Source organism: Malania oleifera, chromosome 11 (assembly GCF_029873635.1).
Source record: "Malania oleifera isolate guangnan ecotype guangnan chromosome 11, ASM2987363v1, whole genome shotgun sequence".
Lineage (NCBI taxonomy): Eukaryota > Viridiplantae > Streptophyta > Magnoliopsida > Santalales > Ximeniaceae > Malania > Malania oleifera.
Window position 1 is genome coordinate 48,601,652 of NC_080427.1, and position 19,626 is coordinate 48,621,277.

The 19,626-nt window shown below is 38.3% G+C and overlaps 1 protein-coding gene across 1 annotated transcript in view; it reads right to left on the minus strand.

The window, feature by feature from the left end:
* Nucleotides 1-19,626, minus strand: part of LOC131168109 (uncharacterized) — a 30,726-nt gene that overhangs the window by 7,282 nt on the left and 3,818 nt on the right. The window contains exons 2-3 of the mRNA XM_058127318.1: nucleotides 2,396-2,539; nucleotides 2,002-2,207 (exon numbers count right to left, since the gene is read on the minus strand). Of these exons, the coding sequence (XP_057983301.1) occupies nucleotides 2,002-2,207; nucleotides 2,396-2,539 (350 nt within the window). The remainder of the gene's footprint in view (nucleotides 1-2,001; nucleotides 2,208-2,395; nucleotides 2,540-19,626) is intronic.

Below are 19,626 nucleotides of genomic sequence, written 5' to 3' on the forward strand. Positions count from 1 at the left end.
TGTGGGAAATAAGAAGAATACGGACTTGGTTGGCTAAGGATTTTTTATTTTTTTCTGAAGATATTATAAGGATTAACAAGAGGAAGGGAGGTTTCCTAGATTTGAGCAGAATCAGGAATATAGGAATATTCAACTAGGTTGGTAATTTTGGAGGAAGTGGTTCTTTTGATGAAGGGATGAAGAGAGATGGAACAAGAAAGATGATTGGAATCTTGAGAGGGTGTATTCATGGTTTGCAAGTTTTCCCCGTTGCTAATTGTATCTCGTTCTTCTAAAATCACTTCTATAATCTTAACTTTCCTGGACTCCAGGCAAGAAACATGGCTCTGATACCAACACAGAGTCGGGAGCCCCTTGATCTTTATTTATTAATAATTTTAAAAAAACAGTCCCAAAATGCTTACGCCTCAATGCCTTAAGGCTTACGCCTCGCCTCACGGAGGGTAAAACACCTCGCTTTATGCCTTCGCCTTTTAAAACACGGACTAAAACTGAACATTTTTTTCTAAAGAAAATGAGTTCTTGAAAAAGGAAAATGAGGATGTGAAAGCTAAGATTGAGTTTAGTTCTCCTAAAAATCATTGAGATTGTAAAATTTTTATTAAAAGAAAAATGAAAAAGGAATTTGAGGACCTTAGTTATATTCTTTCGAAATTTATCCACAAAAATGAGATTCTAGACAAAATATTAGCCAGTCAAATATATCTTTGACAAGACCAAAATTGGTACAATCACTCCCAAAAACAAGATCTACACAAAAATTGTTTTTTGAAATGCAATTTTTGTGATAGAAGCTGGCATTACTCTTATACTTGCTCTAGTAACAAAAACAAATATGTTGTTGACTGTTGAGAAGATACACGCACCAAGAAACCAAATTTATTGCAGAAAATACTACAGTTAAATTTGCAACTTAGTTGTCCTGTACTAGAAATTAATTGGGTTTATGAAAACTTGCTAAATCTGGAATAATTGTGAAAACATATGCAAGATTTGTAAATCTAGAATAATTGTTAGCCCAAGGTTTCATCCTAGAAGAAAATAGTTTTGATGTAAATCATTTGTCTTTACAATGTTGTTAAAGCTTTGAAAATTTTTTTGCTCACATCGGGAGGATAATGCAAAACAGAAATGCTCAAAAAAGCTGGCTTCGAGGTTAAATCCTTTTTTCATGATTATCAAGATGAGTAACCAAGAGGAGGTGAAAATCTTTTTATCATGGACAGCCATTTGGAAAGCAGGAGCGCCCACTAAAGTTCCTTTTTTGCTTGAGAAGCTTCGGTGGGGAGGATTTTGAACCTAGATATCCTTCGGAAAAGAGGGATTACAATCATAAATAGGTGCTTTCTACAAAAAAGGCAACTAAGTGCGCCATATTCTAATTAGTTGCAAGTGGACCAGAAATCTCTGGGAAACTGCTCTGTCTGTGCTGGGAATTCTGGTGGCAACAGAAGGCTATCTAGGAAGGATTGTGGGCATGGAAGGGCATTCAGACAGAGTCATGCTAATTTACTAGATACGGTTTCCATTTTTTATGATTAAATTTAGTTATTCTGTTGACAAGATTTCGGCTGCTACTTCATAAATTGATTTTTCTATCTGAACACAGGATGGAAAGAATTAGAGGTTTTTTCAATACAAGAAAGATATGTTTTATTAATTCTGTACAAACATTTTTTTTTATTTTTTTGATTGCCATTTAAGTCCTCACAAACTGTGTATATGGGGAAGGGCTTGACAATTGTTTGTTGTAGAATGTTTGCATTATTGGTCGTTGAAATTATGACACCTTTTTTTTTTCATAGGCAGAAGAAATTCATATAATTACTGGGGGAAAAAAACTCACGTGCAATGCATGCGACTCCTTACACAAATAACGATACAAAGATCTCATATCAAGAAATCAGATGGTTCACTGAAAAGAGCAGCAGCAACTTAAGCACAGACCTTAAAAGATAGGAAGACAAAATAGTGTATAAATGTAGGACATAGGTAGCATACCTTCAGAAGTGCATCTCCGGCCAAAACTATTCAAGCCCGCATAATTTGCTTTGACTGCACCATTATTGTACACCAGCAGTGTAGGCAAATTACGATCTGGGTAGTTGGGAATGCAATCAGTTGATATTATTTTAACAAATTTTGTTGCTGGGTATCTTGTTGCCAATTCTTCCAAACATTGTAAAAGGAGCCCACATTCAGGTATTCTACCAAAAATTACAACAGAAATCAGTATAAAAACACCAAAGATATAAATATAACCATTCAAAGACATGTATAACCATATCTGAGGAAAGTGGTAAGCAAATAGAAAATTTTGAGGAAAAAATAATTAGAGTAGAAAAAATTGCACATTTTATTAAAGTTAGCATTATATTAAGTTAGCATAAATTACCCTTCCTTGTACAAAATCACCACTACCCAAACATCTGAAGGTGCTTGCGAAACCTCCCGTACAAAATCTGATCCAGATATTGGAATAATCGATCCAAACCTCATGATCTTTGTAGCCTGTCTCATCTCTGCCAGTCTCTTCTTCCTATAATCACATATGCGCCCAAAATAAGGAAAATTATTGAGGGAAAAAAAAAATTTTAAAAGCCCTAAAATCTTTCTTTTTGAGCTAAAAGGAAATTCATTAAAAGCAAACATCCAAACAGAGCAAGGGCACGAAGCCCCTCCAAAGTCGGCTCCAATACCATTGCTACGAGAAAAACTAAAAGAAACAATATTGCATCCCTAGAAGTTGAGATAATCACTGGACTGGAATTTTAGCCTTTTGGGTTGAGTCTGCAAAGATAGTATTATATTGTAATGTGTAGTTTACTTTGGGCAAGTTTCATTTTTCAATTGAGGTTGGTACACGGGATGTGATGAAAGATTTGCATCAGATCTTTTGACCTTTTTTACTATGAAATTCTAAGATGACCTCCCTTCACTAGCCTATGCATGTGCTTAACAATAGTTCCAAGAATGTATTATTATGCTTTTCCTGGATGTTCTAGATGTAAACACTTCTTAACTAGATAAAAAGATAACAAAGCTTCTTCGCCAGTGAAACCTAGAAACACTTCTCCAACTGCACAGGTGTGTTACTCATGCTCCCTTAGTTTACTCCTTCACTGTTATTATATGGAAAATAGACTCTGTCTCTGCTTTTCCTTTTCTTTATCCCCCTTCAAAACCACTTGCATGTTGGATGCTCCAATTTAGACATATGACACAATTATTAGAAGAGTAGGAAGTTGCAGAAACTTTTAATTTCAGTAGGAACAGTATTCCCTGCACTGACAAATTAATGAGTACTTCGGTTTTCTAACCATTCTGGTCTCTACTTTTGATGCTGCATTAGAGTTTCTTGGGGATTAATACTCCCCTGTTATGCATGCATGTTATAGGATATGCATAACAGGTCATAGAATGTGTGATCTCTTATTTAGAGAGAGACAGAGATTCTTGAAATCGAGTAATAAAAAGCTACAATTCACATGATTGAAATATTTTTGTCCAAAATGTAAATTCTTGTCAATATTTTTTCCTATAATTAGTGGCAAGTTTTGAATAATGATGCTGTGTGCAGTGTACATTCTAATAGTTAGTGTTAAGAGGTTATTTATGTCTTTTAATATTATTATTATTGAGTGTGTTAGTATGTTACTTAATGAGAGTTAGTAAGGGTATTATTGTCATTATAATGTATTTAATTTGATTTATAAATAGAGGTAGAGACCTATCTTCAAGTAAGGTCATTCATTTTAGTAAAATCTTAACATGGTATCAGAGCATGATCCAACCTAAACACTATTCCCCTCAGCCATCATCGGGAAACACCATTCCCATGGCTGTCCTTCTTAAATCCACCTCCATCCCATATTATTTCACAAAACCAACGATACACCCCATAAACAGACCACCCCGACAACTCACCCCACAAAACCCCATCGCTGAAGGACCCCCCACGTGCCTCCACATGCCAGCCAAATCCCGGCAAGGCCAATCCCACGCGCCAGCGTGTGAGTGAAGTTTCAGCCACTTTTTTTTTTTCCCTCTTCCGTGCTATGATTCCTTCTCTAGACTATATTATCAATCTGTTAGGCCAGCTTCTTGCTCAAAAATTCAATGTTCTTCAACTATGCACTCGCAACATTCCATTAATTTCTGTTCAATGTTTGTGAAGGCTTCTTTATGAGTTTTTTGGAGCTGTGGCAGCGTTCATATGTTCAGTTGTGAGGCTGTGGCAGTGCTATATCCGTCAGTGAGTTGTTCACCTCGTCCGTGGTTGTGTCGGTGCTTCACATAGTTTGTGACTATCCTAATTAGTTTTGATTGTTCTTTTTTTTTTTGGTGTGGTTGCTGATTCGTGTGTTGGGATGGAATCTAAGAATGCCAAAATTTTGTTTCCTACATCGCAGCCACAAATAACGACTCAAAAGTTGGATGGAAACAATTATGTTCAATGGTCTAAGGGTGTTCGTATTTATTTAGCAGGATTAGGGAAATCTAGCCACTTGCTCTAATCTAATCCTTCATATGAGAAGAGAAAAGACGTGTGGGTTCAAGAAGATGCCTTGATTGTTTTAATTTTATGGTATTCAATGGATCCACAGATTGCACGAATGTGTATGCATCTAGATACGTGCAAGGAGATTTGGGATTATGTCAAACTTCTATACTCTAGTAACATTACATGTACGTATGATTTATCCCAAGAGTACTTTCAGTTACAACAAGGAGATAGGAGTATCGCAAGTTATTTTGGAGAGATGAAACATGTTCATGAGGAGCTTAACGTCATGCAACCTATACTTGCCAACGTTTGTGAGATGTAGAAGCAAAGGGAGTGAATGATAGTTCTTCGTGTTCTAACAGGCTTGAGACCTGAGTTTGAGGCAGTTTGGTCCCAAATACTCAGTAGTGTCGAGTTGTCATCATTTTTCGATATTTATTCTCGTGTCCTTCGTACTTCCTTTAGCACGCATTCTCCTACTCTTGCATCTGGATCTAAGAGGACAGCCTTTGCTACATAGGGTGATTCTAGTTCTCTACCAAACAACCGCAAAAGCTATCGCGCTGGTTCAAATGGTCGTATGGTAAAGACAAATGAGGTAGAGGTACTCCTCGCAAGTGCACTCATTGTGGACAGAGTAATCATACTATTAAGCAGTGTTGGGATCTTCACGACAGATCTTCATGTATTGCCAATGCAGCCACCACGACTTCACACCTTTGGCAACAGCCAATGCAATCACCACTGACTCCTCACCTTTGGGGCCAAGTGGGGGGCAACATGCTATATCCATGTAAGAGGAAGAGTATTCCAAGTTCCAGTAGTATCAAGCATCACAACAAACTTCACTTCCCATTGCATCTCTTGCCCAAACAGGTAATCACATAGTATGCCTGTCATCCAATACTTCTCGCCCTAGTCCTTAGGTCATAGACTCTGCTACCACTGATCATATCATAGATATACCTAGTCTTTTCTCCACTCTTCAATATCTTGCAAATTTACTTTGTCTTACTCTTACTGATGGATCCATTACTATAGTCAAGGGAATTGGGACAGCAAATCCCACTTCTTCTATTTCTCTTCCTTCGGTTTTATATATTCCCAAATTTCCTTTAAATCTTATGTCCGTTAGCAAAATTACTAAATCCATGAATTGTTCAGTGACATTCTTCCCTAATTCTGTGGTTATTCAAGATTTGAAGATAAGGAAGACGATTGGCAAAGGGCATGAAGCTGGTGGACTATGTCACTTTGAGCCGCTATCTCCTTCTACCGCTTTCATTGTTGCTGCCACACCTTTCCAAATTCATTGTCACCTGAGTCATCCTTCATTGAAAAAGTTAAAATATCTTGTTCCTAGTTTGAGTGTCGTGTCTAGTCCCGATTGTGAGTCTTGTCAATTAGGAAAGTACCATTGTGTTTCTTTCGCTTCTCAAGTCAATAAACGAGCTACAAACCCTTTTATGTTAGTTCATTCAGATGTCCGAGGTCCTAGTAGGGTTGTGTCCAAGTTGGGTTTTCGGTAATTTACAACCTTTGTGGATGACTATTCAAGAATGACTTGGTTATATTTAATAAAAGATCATTCTGATTTATTTCATGTATTTTGTGCCTTTTGTTCCGAAATAAAGACTCAATTTGATTTGCTTGTTCGAATACTTCGAAGTGATAATGCTAAAGAGTTTTTCAGTGCACAATTCACTACTTACATGACTTAGTTTGGTATTGTTCATCAATCATCTTGTGCCCACACTCCTCAACAAAATGTGGTTGCAGAGTAGAAAAATAGACATCTTCTTGAATCCACTCGCACCTTACTTTATCAAATGCATGTACCTAATGTGTTTTGGAGTGATGTTGTACTTACTGCTTGTCATCTAATCAACAGAATGTCATCCTCTATTCTTAGTGGTAAAATTCCCTACTCCATTCTCTTTCCTAATTCACCTTTATTTTCTCTTCCTCCTCATGTATTTGGGTGCGTGTCCTTTGTTCATTAACTAACTCTTGGGGTGTAAGTTGGATCTTCGTGCTATAAAATGTGTCTTTGCGGGCTACTCATATACTGAAAAGAGACATTGTTATAGTCCTATACTGCATCGCTTCTTTGTTTTTGCCGATGTTACATTATTTGAGTCTACACATTACTACACGCAGTCACTAAGCACTTCGAAGCTCAATGAGCCTCTTCCTTTTCCTAATCTTCTAGATTCTACATTGCTGTCCTGACCCAACCAACCATCTAAGTCTCCATGTAGTTCGAGTCCTTCTCATCACCTTGACCATCCTAATTTGCAAGTGAATTCATGGGCGGCGGCTCCAAGGAAGAGAGTCCCCTCTAGCTTCTACTACCACGCCATTGGTTTCCTCATCTAATGATCATACTTCCCATGATGTTGATCCTCTAATTGCTGTTCGGAAATGCAAACGCACATGTACTCAACATCCCATTTCCAACTACGTTTCTTATGACTCTTTATCACCCTCCTATTATTGTTTTGTTACTACTCTATCATCTACTACGCTTCCTAAATCTGTTTCGAAAGCCTTAGCCCAATCTAGGTGGAGGGATGCTATGGTTGAAGTACATGACAATGGTACTTGGGACTTGGTACCTCTTCCTCCTAACAAGTTTGTGGTTGGTTATCGCTGGATCTACACTGTGAAAGTCAACCCTGATGGTTCTATGGCTTGTCTAAAAGCCCGTATAGTTGCTAAGGGATACACTCAGGTGTATGGTCTGGATTATTCTAATACTTTTTCTACAGCTGTCAAACTTACATCAGTACGTCTATTCATCTCTTTGGCTACTACTTATCATTGGCCTCTGCATCAATTAAATGTGAAAAATGTCTTCTTGCATGGTGACCTTGAGGAGGAGGTTTATATGGAGCAACCACCTGTGCTTGTTGCTCAAGGGGAATCAGGCTTAGTGTGTCGGTTCAAGAAGGCTTTATTTGGGTTAAAACAATCTCCCAGAGCATGGTTTGGTTGTTTAAGTGTTGTAGTACTTTAGTTTGGTCTTTGACGGTGTGTTGTGGATCATTCCATGTTTTATTGTCATACTTCATCGAGTAGGATCCTTCTTGTTGTTTGTATGGATGATATTATTATAAATGATGATGATAAAGGTATTTAGAGTCTCAAACTTTTTCTACAAACTAAGTTTCATACCAAATATTTGGGACTGTTGAAATACTTCTTGGGTATAGAAGTATCTAGATCTCGTATCGAAACTATTTTGTCACAGAGGATGTATGTTATTGATTTGTTGGATGAAACTGGCTTATTGGGATCTAAACTGATTGATACACCCATAGATCCTAACAGCAAGTTAATGTCGGATATGGGTGATTTGCTATCTAATCCTGGACAAGACCAGAGACTTGTTGAAAAGTTGAATTATTTCAGTCAATCGGCCAAATATATCTTTTGCAACATGGCTTGTGAGTCAATTTCTAAATTCTCCGAGAACGTGTATTGGGAGGCAGTAATTCGCATCTTGAGATATCTCAAAGGTGCACCTAGGAAAGGTCTTTTATATTGTGATCAAGGTCACACTTATATCCATAGATATACAAAAGCATATTGGGATGGATCGCGTTCCAATTGGAGATCCACCACCAGGTACTGTATCTTGGTTGGTGGTAATTTGGTCTCTTGGAAGAGTATGAAATAAACTGTGGTAGCAAGGTCAAGTGCTAAATCAAAATATAGAGCTATGGCTCAAATTGCTCGTGATCTTTTCTAGTTAAAGAACACGTTCGAAGAATTGAGTATTCACATTCTCAGCTTATGAAGTTGATGTGTGACAATCAAGTTGCTCTTCATATTGCCTCCAACCCGGTCTTTCATGAGCAGATGAAGCACGTTGAAGTTGATTGTCACTTTGTTCGAAAGGAACTTGTGCAAAAGGTCATTACAACCACTTATGTGAAGTTGGACATGCAGCTTGCTGATTTGTTTACCAAAACATTGGGGGGGGGGGGGGGGGAGGGGGGGTGCTCGTGTTAAATTCATTTGTAACAAGCTAGGAGCATATGACACTTATGCTCCAACTTAAGGGAGAGTGTTAGAGGTTATTTATGTCTTTTAGTATTATTATTGAGTGTGTAAGCATGTTAATTAATGAGAGTTAGTAAAGGTATTATTGTCATTAGAATGTATTTAATTTGTATTATAAATAGGGGAGACCTATCTTCAAGTAAGGTCATTCATTTTAATCAAATCTTAACTATTAGAATTTAAAATTTTAGAAATTAAAGAGTGTATATGATAGAAGATGAGCTATCTTCTATTCTATAACTTAAGCTCAATGGATCTTTAATAAACTTAAAAAAAATAATAATTATGGGCCTTTAATAGACTTTAAAAATAATAATAATAATAATAAGGAGAGAGAGAGAGAGAGAGAGAGAGAATGTATCTAGATCTTCACTAACCTATGCATTTATTTATTTATGTACTTATTAGAACGGTATTTCAACAAGGTGAGCTTTTTGGTGTTATACTTTAGTGGTGATTATCATGGCCTATTTTCCTTTTCTTTATCGTATTACTCTCTTTCTGGTTATGATTATTGGTAGGTGTTTGAGCTTTTGTCTCCCTATTTTCCCACCCATAGATGATTAGTTTTTAAGAAATTAGAATGAAGACATGCCAAAATGAGCATGACTCAAAATTATGTCATGGAAGCCTATGGGTATGTTTGGAGGTTATTGTCATTCTATACATTTAGGTAGCATTTGGGAGAATCGACTTAGGGCCTTGGATTTGGAGTTATGTGAATATAGAAGAAATTAAATTAAATAATATATTATGTTTGTCCAAATCCACACAAATCCAAATCCAAAGTTCGAATTCTATGCTCCCAAGCACTAGTTTTGTGCATATTATGTATCAATGGTGTTGCTGCTTGCTTTCTTGGTTTTATTCTACTTAACTGCACATCAGAATTTTCGTACCAATGGCGTTGCTTCTCACCTTCTTGGTTTTATTCTACTTAACTGCACATCAGAATTTACATAAATTTCATTCATTTATCTAGCTCAAAGTGTAATTGTAGGTTGACGAAACAAATACACCTACTCTGGTGTATATTGATTAGAGACCCGAGTAATTAGAAAACAAAAGGCACAATACTTGTAGGTTGATGAGAACAAATACACCTACTCTGGTGTATATTGACAAAGTCATATTGATTTACTGGTGTTCCAAGTCTTGTACTAATCATCATGCATACTGGCAGCCACCATAACCAGCACACAGCATACTTCATTTCTTATTCAAACCCTTCTTTTTTTCCTTGTATAGCCTCTGCCTCTCTAAGCAGGCACTTTCTGAGGTAACATTCATGGGAAATATACTTAGTACCAAGTCTAATAAGTATATTAGAACTGATTTGTTGTGGTTTTAATTTTTCTTTGTAATTAATACTTCTGAAGTGAACTATATTAGAAATGGATTGAGACTGAACCATATATTAGGGACTGATTTTTGGTGAACTGATTTTGAGCACATATGCCAGCACGCTATTTCTGATTCCCTGGGTCTGTTTGTCATGGTTTTATGCCTTTTTATAAGCACCGTACAAGTTGTTTGGGGCTTTGTTCCATCCCCTTTTTGCTAAATATATTCAAATTACTCCATAAAAATCAGAATCTCCCACAACATATTAAAAAAAAAAAAAATCAAACCTTACCCAAGTCTATTGAATCTCTTAAATCCAGCTGAGAGTCAACAAATTCCTTGTGAATGTACTTAGAAATGTCAATACCACCTGTTATATCATCAGAATCTCCCCCATCAACCTCTACATAACAGGTCAATCAGACGAGCTTCTTCTTAAAACAGTCCCCAATTCATACTCCATCCTAGTTTGATCAGAAAGAGAAAGCTAAGTCCACTAATGATGAATATCAATCTCCACATGAGTATCATGCTCCTCAGAACCCTTCACAACAGTATTTTATACGAGAGAGAGAGAGAGAGAGAGAGAGAGAAACCTACCATACAGGAACTTTGACTTCTATTCGCAGAGGTTCAGAATTGCCAACCCAAGCCAACTTTATATTTACATTATGTTCGGTTTGCAGAAAATGGAATGAGATGAAAATTTGAATGGAGAGCATAACAAAGTCAAGTGACAAATTCGATTACATTCCATCCGACTCCATTTCATTCCTATGTACCAAACATGTAATTATTGTCTCCGGTGCAGAGTTTTGCACAGAAATCTGCTTATTTCATTATTATACTACTCTCCTGCAGTACCAAAGGGGGTTACTCCACATTTATCACCAAATCTTGCTTGCTCTCTGTTCTTCACATCATCTCCCATTTGCTCTATGTTCATCACAACAATTGGAATCATCACCTCAGGAAGCTCAGTCACATGGTTCAAAATCAAAGGGGAAGACCAGAAGTTCAGAAACAGTCAGCCTGCAAGTCCCCAATTCCATTGGACCCATTTCTGAGGCTTCTAAAAATCTTTTAGGCCCAAAAGAACTGAGGATCTGAGGCCCATTACATTTTGGCCCAAACAATTTACAATTTTGAAAAAAATTGATGATTTTGCATGAATTCTGTGGATTCAACTGATCTCTTGTTCTGCATGAATTTGACTGTTAATTTCAAGCATACAGTTCATCAAGAATGTATAGAATTTTATAAGATACGTGCATTATCTGTGGTTATTGTTTGTTGAAAAACCTCGGTTTCCCTCTGTGGATTCAACTGATCTCTTGTTCTGCATGAATTTGACTGTTAATTTCAAGCATACAGTTCATCAAGAATGTATAGAATTTTATAAGATACGTGCATTATCTGTGGTTATTGTTTGTTGAAAAACCTCGGTTTCCCTCTGTGGATTCAACTGATCTCTTGTTCTGCATGAATTTGACTGTTAATTTCAAGCATACAGTTCATCAAGAATGTATAGAATTTTATAAGATACATGCATTATTTGTGGTTATTGTTTGTTAAAAGAACCTGGGTTTCCCCTTTTTTACATTACCATTACAATAGGAATTTTTTTCCTTCAGTTTTACATTAAATAACACTAACTTCAATTCACTTATAATTGAAATATTTTTTGTAATCATATACATTATATTATACTTCTATAGGATCCAAATTCCAGTTCTTAGAAATTACATGCAAAATTGATATTTGACTAAATTAAAATTTCACATTTCTTTATACAAATGGCCTTAGAAGATACTTGGTCCATGTAAAAATAAAAGGTTGTGGACCAAAGAAGAAGATGAAAATTTAATTGAGGCTCTTCTTGATTTGCAAAATTCAGAAAAAAATATAGCTGATTGCGGTTTCAAACCAGGCCATTATGGTACCATTGAAAGGAAGATGCATTGGTTGGGAAATTGATATTAACAAATCAATGATGAGCTCTTGAAGATACAGGGTCTAAGTATGAATGGAGCGGTACAAGGGAGTAATAAAACTGAATCTGATCACAAGCTAAACGAACTTTTCTTTACTGTGCAGATAATGAAAAAGAAGAGTGGGTTAAGATCATTATTCGTCAGTCTTATTTTGCAGATGTTTGCTTTATTTGACAAACTATCGGACTTTTAATAGATTAGGAGACTTTCTAATTTTTAATATGCACATCAGACATAAGAAATTCGTGAGTATGAACAATTGGTATATTATTACCTTGTTCAATTAAATAGTTGGGATTCACTTTGTCTGAATCCTTGTTCGAATTCTACATGTTTTTCATTAATGAAGTCTTTAATTCTTTTTATCTAGTCAACAGTCACCTTTTGAAAGAGTTAGACTGCGTTTGGATTTTGGAAATTATTAGGGAAAGGAAAGAAAAATATGAAAAAATTCATAATTTTATAGTTTTAATATATAATATAAAGAGAAAATACAACGGAAAACAACTTTTCTTCTTATTTTCCTTTCCTTTGCTTTCCCTAAACAAAATCTTCGATCGAAACGGACTATTTAAGTTTTTTGAATTTGTTAGATTTATATATTTCGATGTAATTTTTAAAATAAGAGCATTCCATTCTCTTATTACAATTATTTATGCCAAACATGAGAATAGAAGTGAGAATGGGAATGTCCATTTAGTCTAGTTTGATTCTATGTTTGCAACAAAGCAATGGATATGCAAATGGTCATTGCATTTCCTTCCCCATTCCGTTTCATTCTCTATATTGTTTCATTCGCATTCCATTCCATCTTGTGGACCAAACATAGCATAATGACAGAGATGGATCATTCCAAGCTTCTTAAAGCATTTTGGAGAAACTAGGATCTAAGATCAGCAAACCAAAAGGCTCCAAGCCTAAATGATATGTAGTGGAGGGGCCCAAGAAGATGGGTTGTGCTGATGTGTGAAGGACAGTTCAGGTGAAAGATTAGAACATCTGACCTTAAAATTCTCTGGTCTATGTTGGCCTAGGGGTCATTTGTTTGCACTGAATGACCTCTTAATTGGACTTGTTTCTTATTCTATCGGCTTCAGGTGAATCCGATGTTATGGACCAAACATAGCATAACTGAGATGGATCATTCCAAGCTTCTTAAAGCATTTTGGAGAAACTAGGATCTAAGATCAGCAAACCAAAAGCTCCAAGCCTAAATGATATGTAGTGGAGGGGCCCAAGAAGATGGGTTGTGCTGATGTGTGAAGGACAGTTCAGGTGAAAGATTAGAACATCTGACCTTAAAATTCTCTGGTCGATGTTGGCCTAGGGGTCATTTGTTTGCACTGAATGACCTCTTAATTGGACTTGTTTCTTATTCTATCGGCTTCAGGTGAATCCGATGTTGCGCCTTATAATGCTGCTGATTTCGTCGGCAGTAGATCCATCACTGAGCCGCGAGAGATTATTTTTCCCTCCCTCTTTATTGTCCGCTTGATTCTTCCGTGGCTATACTACACCACAATCTAGAAGCCCCCATCACGCTCCCAGCAAAGGAACCACTGGATAAGGAGCCTCATATCGTGCTCCCACCACAGCATTCACCACCACTTCCCACCATGATCCTGCCGCTATCTCCCACCACAGCCTCTATTACAGCTTGCCATCACACTCCCACCACCACCTCCGCCTCTGACTCCCATCACACAACCACCACGGCCTCTGTTGGGCCCTCTACCATGGTCTCCAGCACGGCCTCTGTCATGAGCCTGAAGCTTCAGATTTGAGGATCGTAGCTAGAACCCATGGAAGATGGTTGAGCAACAGACTTTAGGCAAAGCCGAAATATTGAATATTGTTTAACTCATTTGATAAATATGAAATTTGGGGAGATAACATTTATGCTAATTTATTGCATATGTAATTTTCATGGGTGTATTTGTATTCTTGTATTTTTTTCATAATTTTTTTAAATACATATTCAGATGTTATTAGGATTTACCAAATAAGTTACACTTTTCAGTGTTAAGGGGTTCGATCAAGCTCTAAATCAGTTCACAAAATTCAAAGTCTAATTCAATATTCAGTGCTTAGTGCTTAATTTTTCCAAACACCCCCTTACACAAAGTAAATCTGGATGCAGAGAAGCCAAGCTCAATCATCCTAGAGGCATCCATATGATCAAGGTATCGATTGGCTCAAGAGTGTGAAGACCTTGTGCTACCCATTTTATCTTCCCTGCAGATGATTTTGTCGAAATCACGCACCATTAGCCAATGGAGATTGTGGGAATGTACCGTCAAGGAGAGGTTATTGTACAGTTCCCTACACCAGAGTTTTGCATAGGTAGCAAGATAAAAACCAGCTACTGAGATTGGTCATTACCTTGACAACACTATGGATTTCTTGATCTGTGTTCATAATGATATTTATATCAGCCTGACAAGCGTACCAAAGCATTCGCATACCTCCATTGCAACCAACAGGGTCCACATGGAAGACGGTATCAAAACGAAGAGAGGTTGAAATAGTTTTGCTATGAGTTCCTTCATTCATGGTTTCTGTGAGGACAATAATCATTGGAATGTGCATTTGGATCAAAGCCATAATATTCCTCTTGAAGGTGGGGCTGCCTGTACCCCATACAGTTCTAGAAGACCAATTTCATTTCATTGGTGACTAATATTTGCTCTGTCTCATTCTGGATCTTCCTTAGCCCTAGGATCTCTGTCAAGTTAGGGTCAAGGCTTGAGTCTGTCCCCTGCCTTAGTTGGGGGATCATGTTTACCTTCTAATCTCAGGGGATCTTGAATAAAAATGGCACATTTACTGTCAGACTCAGATCCTATTATAGGAAACTCACTCCTCTGGCAGAAACTAGCATTCTAGCAACAACTTTTGTTCGAAGCACATCTGGAAAACACCCCAAAAAAATTGCTTTCTTTGCATAAGAGGCAACTCTTAGAAAAATTATTAACGTACATAACCTGGAAAAAAAGGGGCTACCCCCTTGTTAACTGTTAAGGCTTTATATACATTGTTGGCCCACAACCCAACAGCTTAATCTTTTAGGTAAAGTAGTAATCTAATATAGTATTAAATCCAGGTTGCCAAGAGGTTCTGGATCCTAGTCTTGTTGCCGGCATTTATTGTTTGTTTGTTAAGAACTATCTTATTCCCTGTAATGGTGTTGTTTATCATTTTTTTATTTCTTCACGTGCTGTCGGGCTGCACGTGCAGGGTAGTGTTAAGGCTAAATATACATTGTTGGCCCACAACCTAACTAGTTAAGCTTTTAGATAAAGTGGTAATCTAACATTAACAAGTGCTACTTGTGTTTGGAAAATGCTAAATCAGTGAATCTTATTGATCATGTCCTCTTGCACTGCTCCTCGACCAGAATCCTTCGGAACTTGAGCACTTCTCACATCAGGCAGCTGTGGGTTACTCCCACAACAGTATAAGGAAAGTTAGGGGCTTGGAAAGGTATCTGCTCTAGCAAGGATAGGATCCCTCATTCCCCTTGCATCTTTAGGTCTGTTTGGAGGGTCAGAAATAAGAGATTTTTCAAAGGATTGGCTATGCCCTTACATATCATTAGAGACCGATGGATTACTAAAGATGGCATAGTGGCTTGATTTTGGTTGACTCTCTTGTAATTCTTAGTTTTTTCAACATAATTCTAGGTTTTTTCAACACCCTGCAATGCACAAGATTTCCCTCGTTTGTTTGTACTTGGGTACCATTCCCTTGGCACCCTTTAATGAAATACTCTTTGCTAATCAAGAAAGAAGGAAAAAAAAAACTTGTAATTTTGTGTCTGGGAGGCTGGTGTTGGCAAACTGCTCACAAAAAATTTCCAAGGGTACTAAAGCTAGGTTCATGAGTAACTGGCAAGGAGGATGCAGATGCAGCAAGGATTTTATCCAAGGGAAAGTCTGGATGATCTGGGAACAGGCTTTTTATCAACAGCTTGGTTAATGTGTCAAAAATTAAGTGCGGAAGGTCATTTATAGCAAGCTTGCTGTTGTGTAGTTTCCTGTCCTCATTGATATCTGCAGCAGAGTCTCCATCAGTTAGCCTTGCTACAGTCTGGCCACTATGACTAGCAGCCAGATTCAGTACACACTACACAATCATTAGCAGACAGATTCAGTAGTCAGTACACAATCATACTCTCCCACATCTGAGTCCCCTGTGCCTCCATGGGTCTTAGCTCCCAGTTTGGCTCCATTCAGGCATTTAAGGTTTTGGAAACTTTTTGGTACCGAGGCTTGATATAGGTGGTCCTTGGGTTTGGAGAACTTGCCACCTTAAGGTTGGCTCTGTTCAGGCACTTAAGGTTTGTGTCCTTGGGAGTTGGGAGACTTTTTGGGGCTGAGACTTGACTTAGGTGGCTCCTGGGTTTGAGGTGCCCACCTTCCTAGGACTAGCAATGACGGTCTTGGTATTGGTGTGCTGCCTCCTAGCTAAGACCATATTCAGTCACCAAAAAAAATAGATGGTGAAAATCCAAGATCCTGTGGTTGTATTTCTTCTCTGAATGGATTAAAAGGGAAGAAAATCAACTTCTTTGAAACAAAAAACATTAATTATTTGAATTATTTTTCAGGCTTCATATGGAACAAATGAATTCTGCAAAATCTGTAGAATTGCCATACTATGATTTTCTTTGTTTGGAAGCATAACAAAACAGAGATGATAGAACTGAAACCTCAATCAACAAATCATGGAATTGAGTTCTATTAGAAATATGATCACAACCAGTAGGATTTGCAAATGAATTCAACAGAATAGAGAATTAAAAGACATTTTGCTAGCCAGATTCTGTGTCAAACGTGAGAATTCAGTAAAAGACATTTTTCTAGCAGATTCTGCATCAAATGTGAGAATTCAGTCAAAATCCATAACGCAATATACAGTATGCCAGACACACACATTCATTTACAAAGGAATTCTGCAAAAGAAATGAATCCTATTTTGATTTGCATTCCAAACACTTTACCTATTTTATGTCGCCAAACAACCAAATATAAAGGTTTTTCCCACTTTCTTTTTTTGTTCTCTCCCCGGGGTTTCATTTACTAACAGTCAAACGGATAATTAAGGAAGGAAAAAAACAGGAACAACGAAACAAAATGATTGAGGGAGAAACTTGTACTCTTCGAGGAAGCGGTCGTTGTCGAGATCAGGATTATTTCGAGATCTTCGAGCTCATCCTCGGTCTTGCCATCGATCCAAGACTTGTCTTTGGATCTAGAGTCTTCATCGGGGGCTGGTGTCACGAGCTAAGCTTGTTCAGGGCATTATGCTTTCCTGTGACCGCTTACCTCGTGTGTTTGGGATGGGTTTCCATCATGTAAATACTAGTGTAGGGTTATTTTCCAGTATTTATTTCTTTGTATGTCAAATAAGGCAGTATGACTCTTCAGTCACTTTGATGTTTCCTAGTGTCAGAGTGAGAATAGCCTAGAAAGCTCTTTAGGGGAGGGTGAATGTTCATCAGTCATTGTAAAACTCACTAGCTATTGTCAACGTGTTTAGCCTACTTGCCTCCCTCGCTAAACACATGATGTCAACGGAGGTGTTGTTAATAAATTGCGTAGTTTCAATGTTTACTGCTTGCGTGCCACTGCTTTCATGAATGCTTACTGTTTCCGCTACCATTTGATTGAATGCTAATGAAAGTGTTTCGTGGACGAATGTCGGTAAACGATAGGCTGGCTAGTTAAACAAGAGTGCTTTAGCTAGCGCCGCATGGCCCTTCACAAGAGTGTGAAAATAGTCAGACCGTGACACTTCATATCAGAGCCAAGGCTCAGTTGCTACGAGAATTCAGTTACCTTCGTTGTGGGATTTGGGAAGCTTTAGTAAGTGACCATGGCACCAAACAATGCCAAAAGAATCAGTGCACTGGAAGCGCAAGTTAAAGAGACAACCAACAATATGGCCAACGAGATGGCCCAACTGAGGGGACTTGTTGATGAAATGATGGGATCACACCAGCATCAAGCAAGTTTGACAAGTGAAATGTTAGAGGACTTTCACGACACTGTGGAAACTTTGCAGGCCCAGATGGCTGATCTGGATGCAAAGGTGAATCTAATGGTTCTTGCTATGGGGAACTCCAACACTTTGGGAGTTTGGGAGTTAGTAAGACCAAGGTACCAGAACCCAGGACCTATGGGGGTGCCCGTGATGCTAAGGAGTTAGAGAACTTCTTGTTTGATATGGAACAGTATTTTCGCGCTGTGAGGATGGCCTCAGAACAGGTGAAAGTAGATACTGCAACCATGTAATTGGTTGGTGTCGCCAAACTGTGGTGGCGTGCTAAGTACAATGACATTGAAAATGGAAGCTGTGTAATTGATAGTTGGGCAAACTTGAAGAAAGAGCTCAAAGGTCCAATTCTTTCCTGAGAATGTTGAGTATAATGCAAGGAAAAAGCTGAGATACCTCAAACACACTAGGTGGATCAGGGAATACGTGAAACAATTTTCTGCTTTGATGTTGGATATCAAGGATATGTCGGAGAAGGACAAGTTGTTCTATTTTCTAGAGGGGATGAAACTGTGGGCAAGAACTGAACTTCATAGACAAAAGAGTTCAAGACTTGTCTACTGCACAAGCTGCTGCAAAACACTTGACTGACTACGCTGGGAAGAATACCACTTCATCCAAAGGGTCTAGCGAAGAGGGAAACAATGGAAAGTCTTTCAAGAAAGGCAAACCCAAGAGTGGGGGAGCCGACTATAAAGCATCAACCTCAAAGGAAACTTCGTCGTCTCAAGGGTTCAACACACCCAAGGGAAAGGGTGAACTTGAGTGCTACTTGTGTCAAGGTCTTCATAGAGTTTTTTAGTGTCCTCACAAAGCAACACTTAATGCTTTATAGACTTCCATTGCAGAACAAGCAGTGGAAGACGATGGGGAAGAAGATGAGATGCCAAGGATGGGTGCAATGCGGCAGGTGAGCGCATTGGAAAAGCATGCTAAAGCCCCAAATGTTACACGAGCAAGAGGGCTAATGTTTGTGGACTTGAGAATCAATGGGAAAAGTACCTACACTATGGTGGATACCGAGGCTACCCATAACTTTGTTTCGCAACCGAAAGCTTGGAGACTCAACTTATCCTTAGAGAAGGATACAGGACGCATGAAAGCCATTAATTCTGTAGCCCAGCCTACTCTGGGAGTAGCCAAGCAAGTTATTGTGAAGCTTGGGGGGTGGGAAGGTCATCTGAATTTCACAGCGGTGCCATTGGATGACTTTCCAGTCATTTTAGGAATGGAATTCCTTAGGGGTACGAAGGCAATGCTGATGTCTTCGGCTGGTTCCCTATGTCTGATGGGAGATCACCCGTACATGGTGCAAGTTGTTGCAACGAAAGGAGACAATGGGAAGTTCCTTTCAGCCATGCAACTCAAGAAGGGTTTAAGAAAGGGAGAGCAAACATATCTAGCCACGGTGGTGGTAGATGAAAAAGTAGGCCAAGAGCTAGTGCCTATGATCATCCAAGCGGTGTTGGATGAGTACAAGGAGGTGATGCCAGATAAGTTGCCTCACGAATTACCTCCACTACGGGGTGTAGAGCATGAAATCAATCTGTTTCTAGGAGTGAAACCACCTGCAAAAGGGTCATATCGGATGGCGCCTCTAGAGTTAGCAGAATTGAGGAAGCAACTTGATGAGTTATTGGAAGCAGGATATGTTCG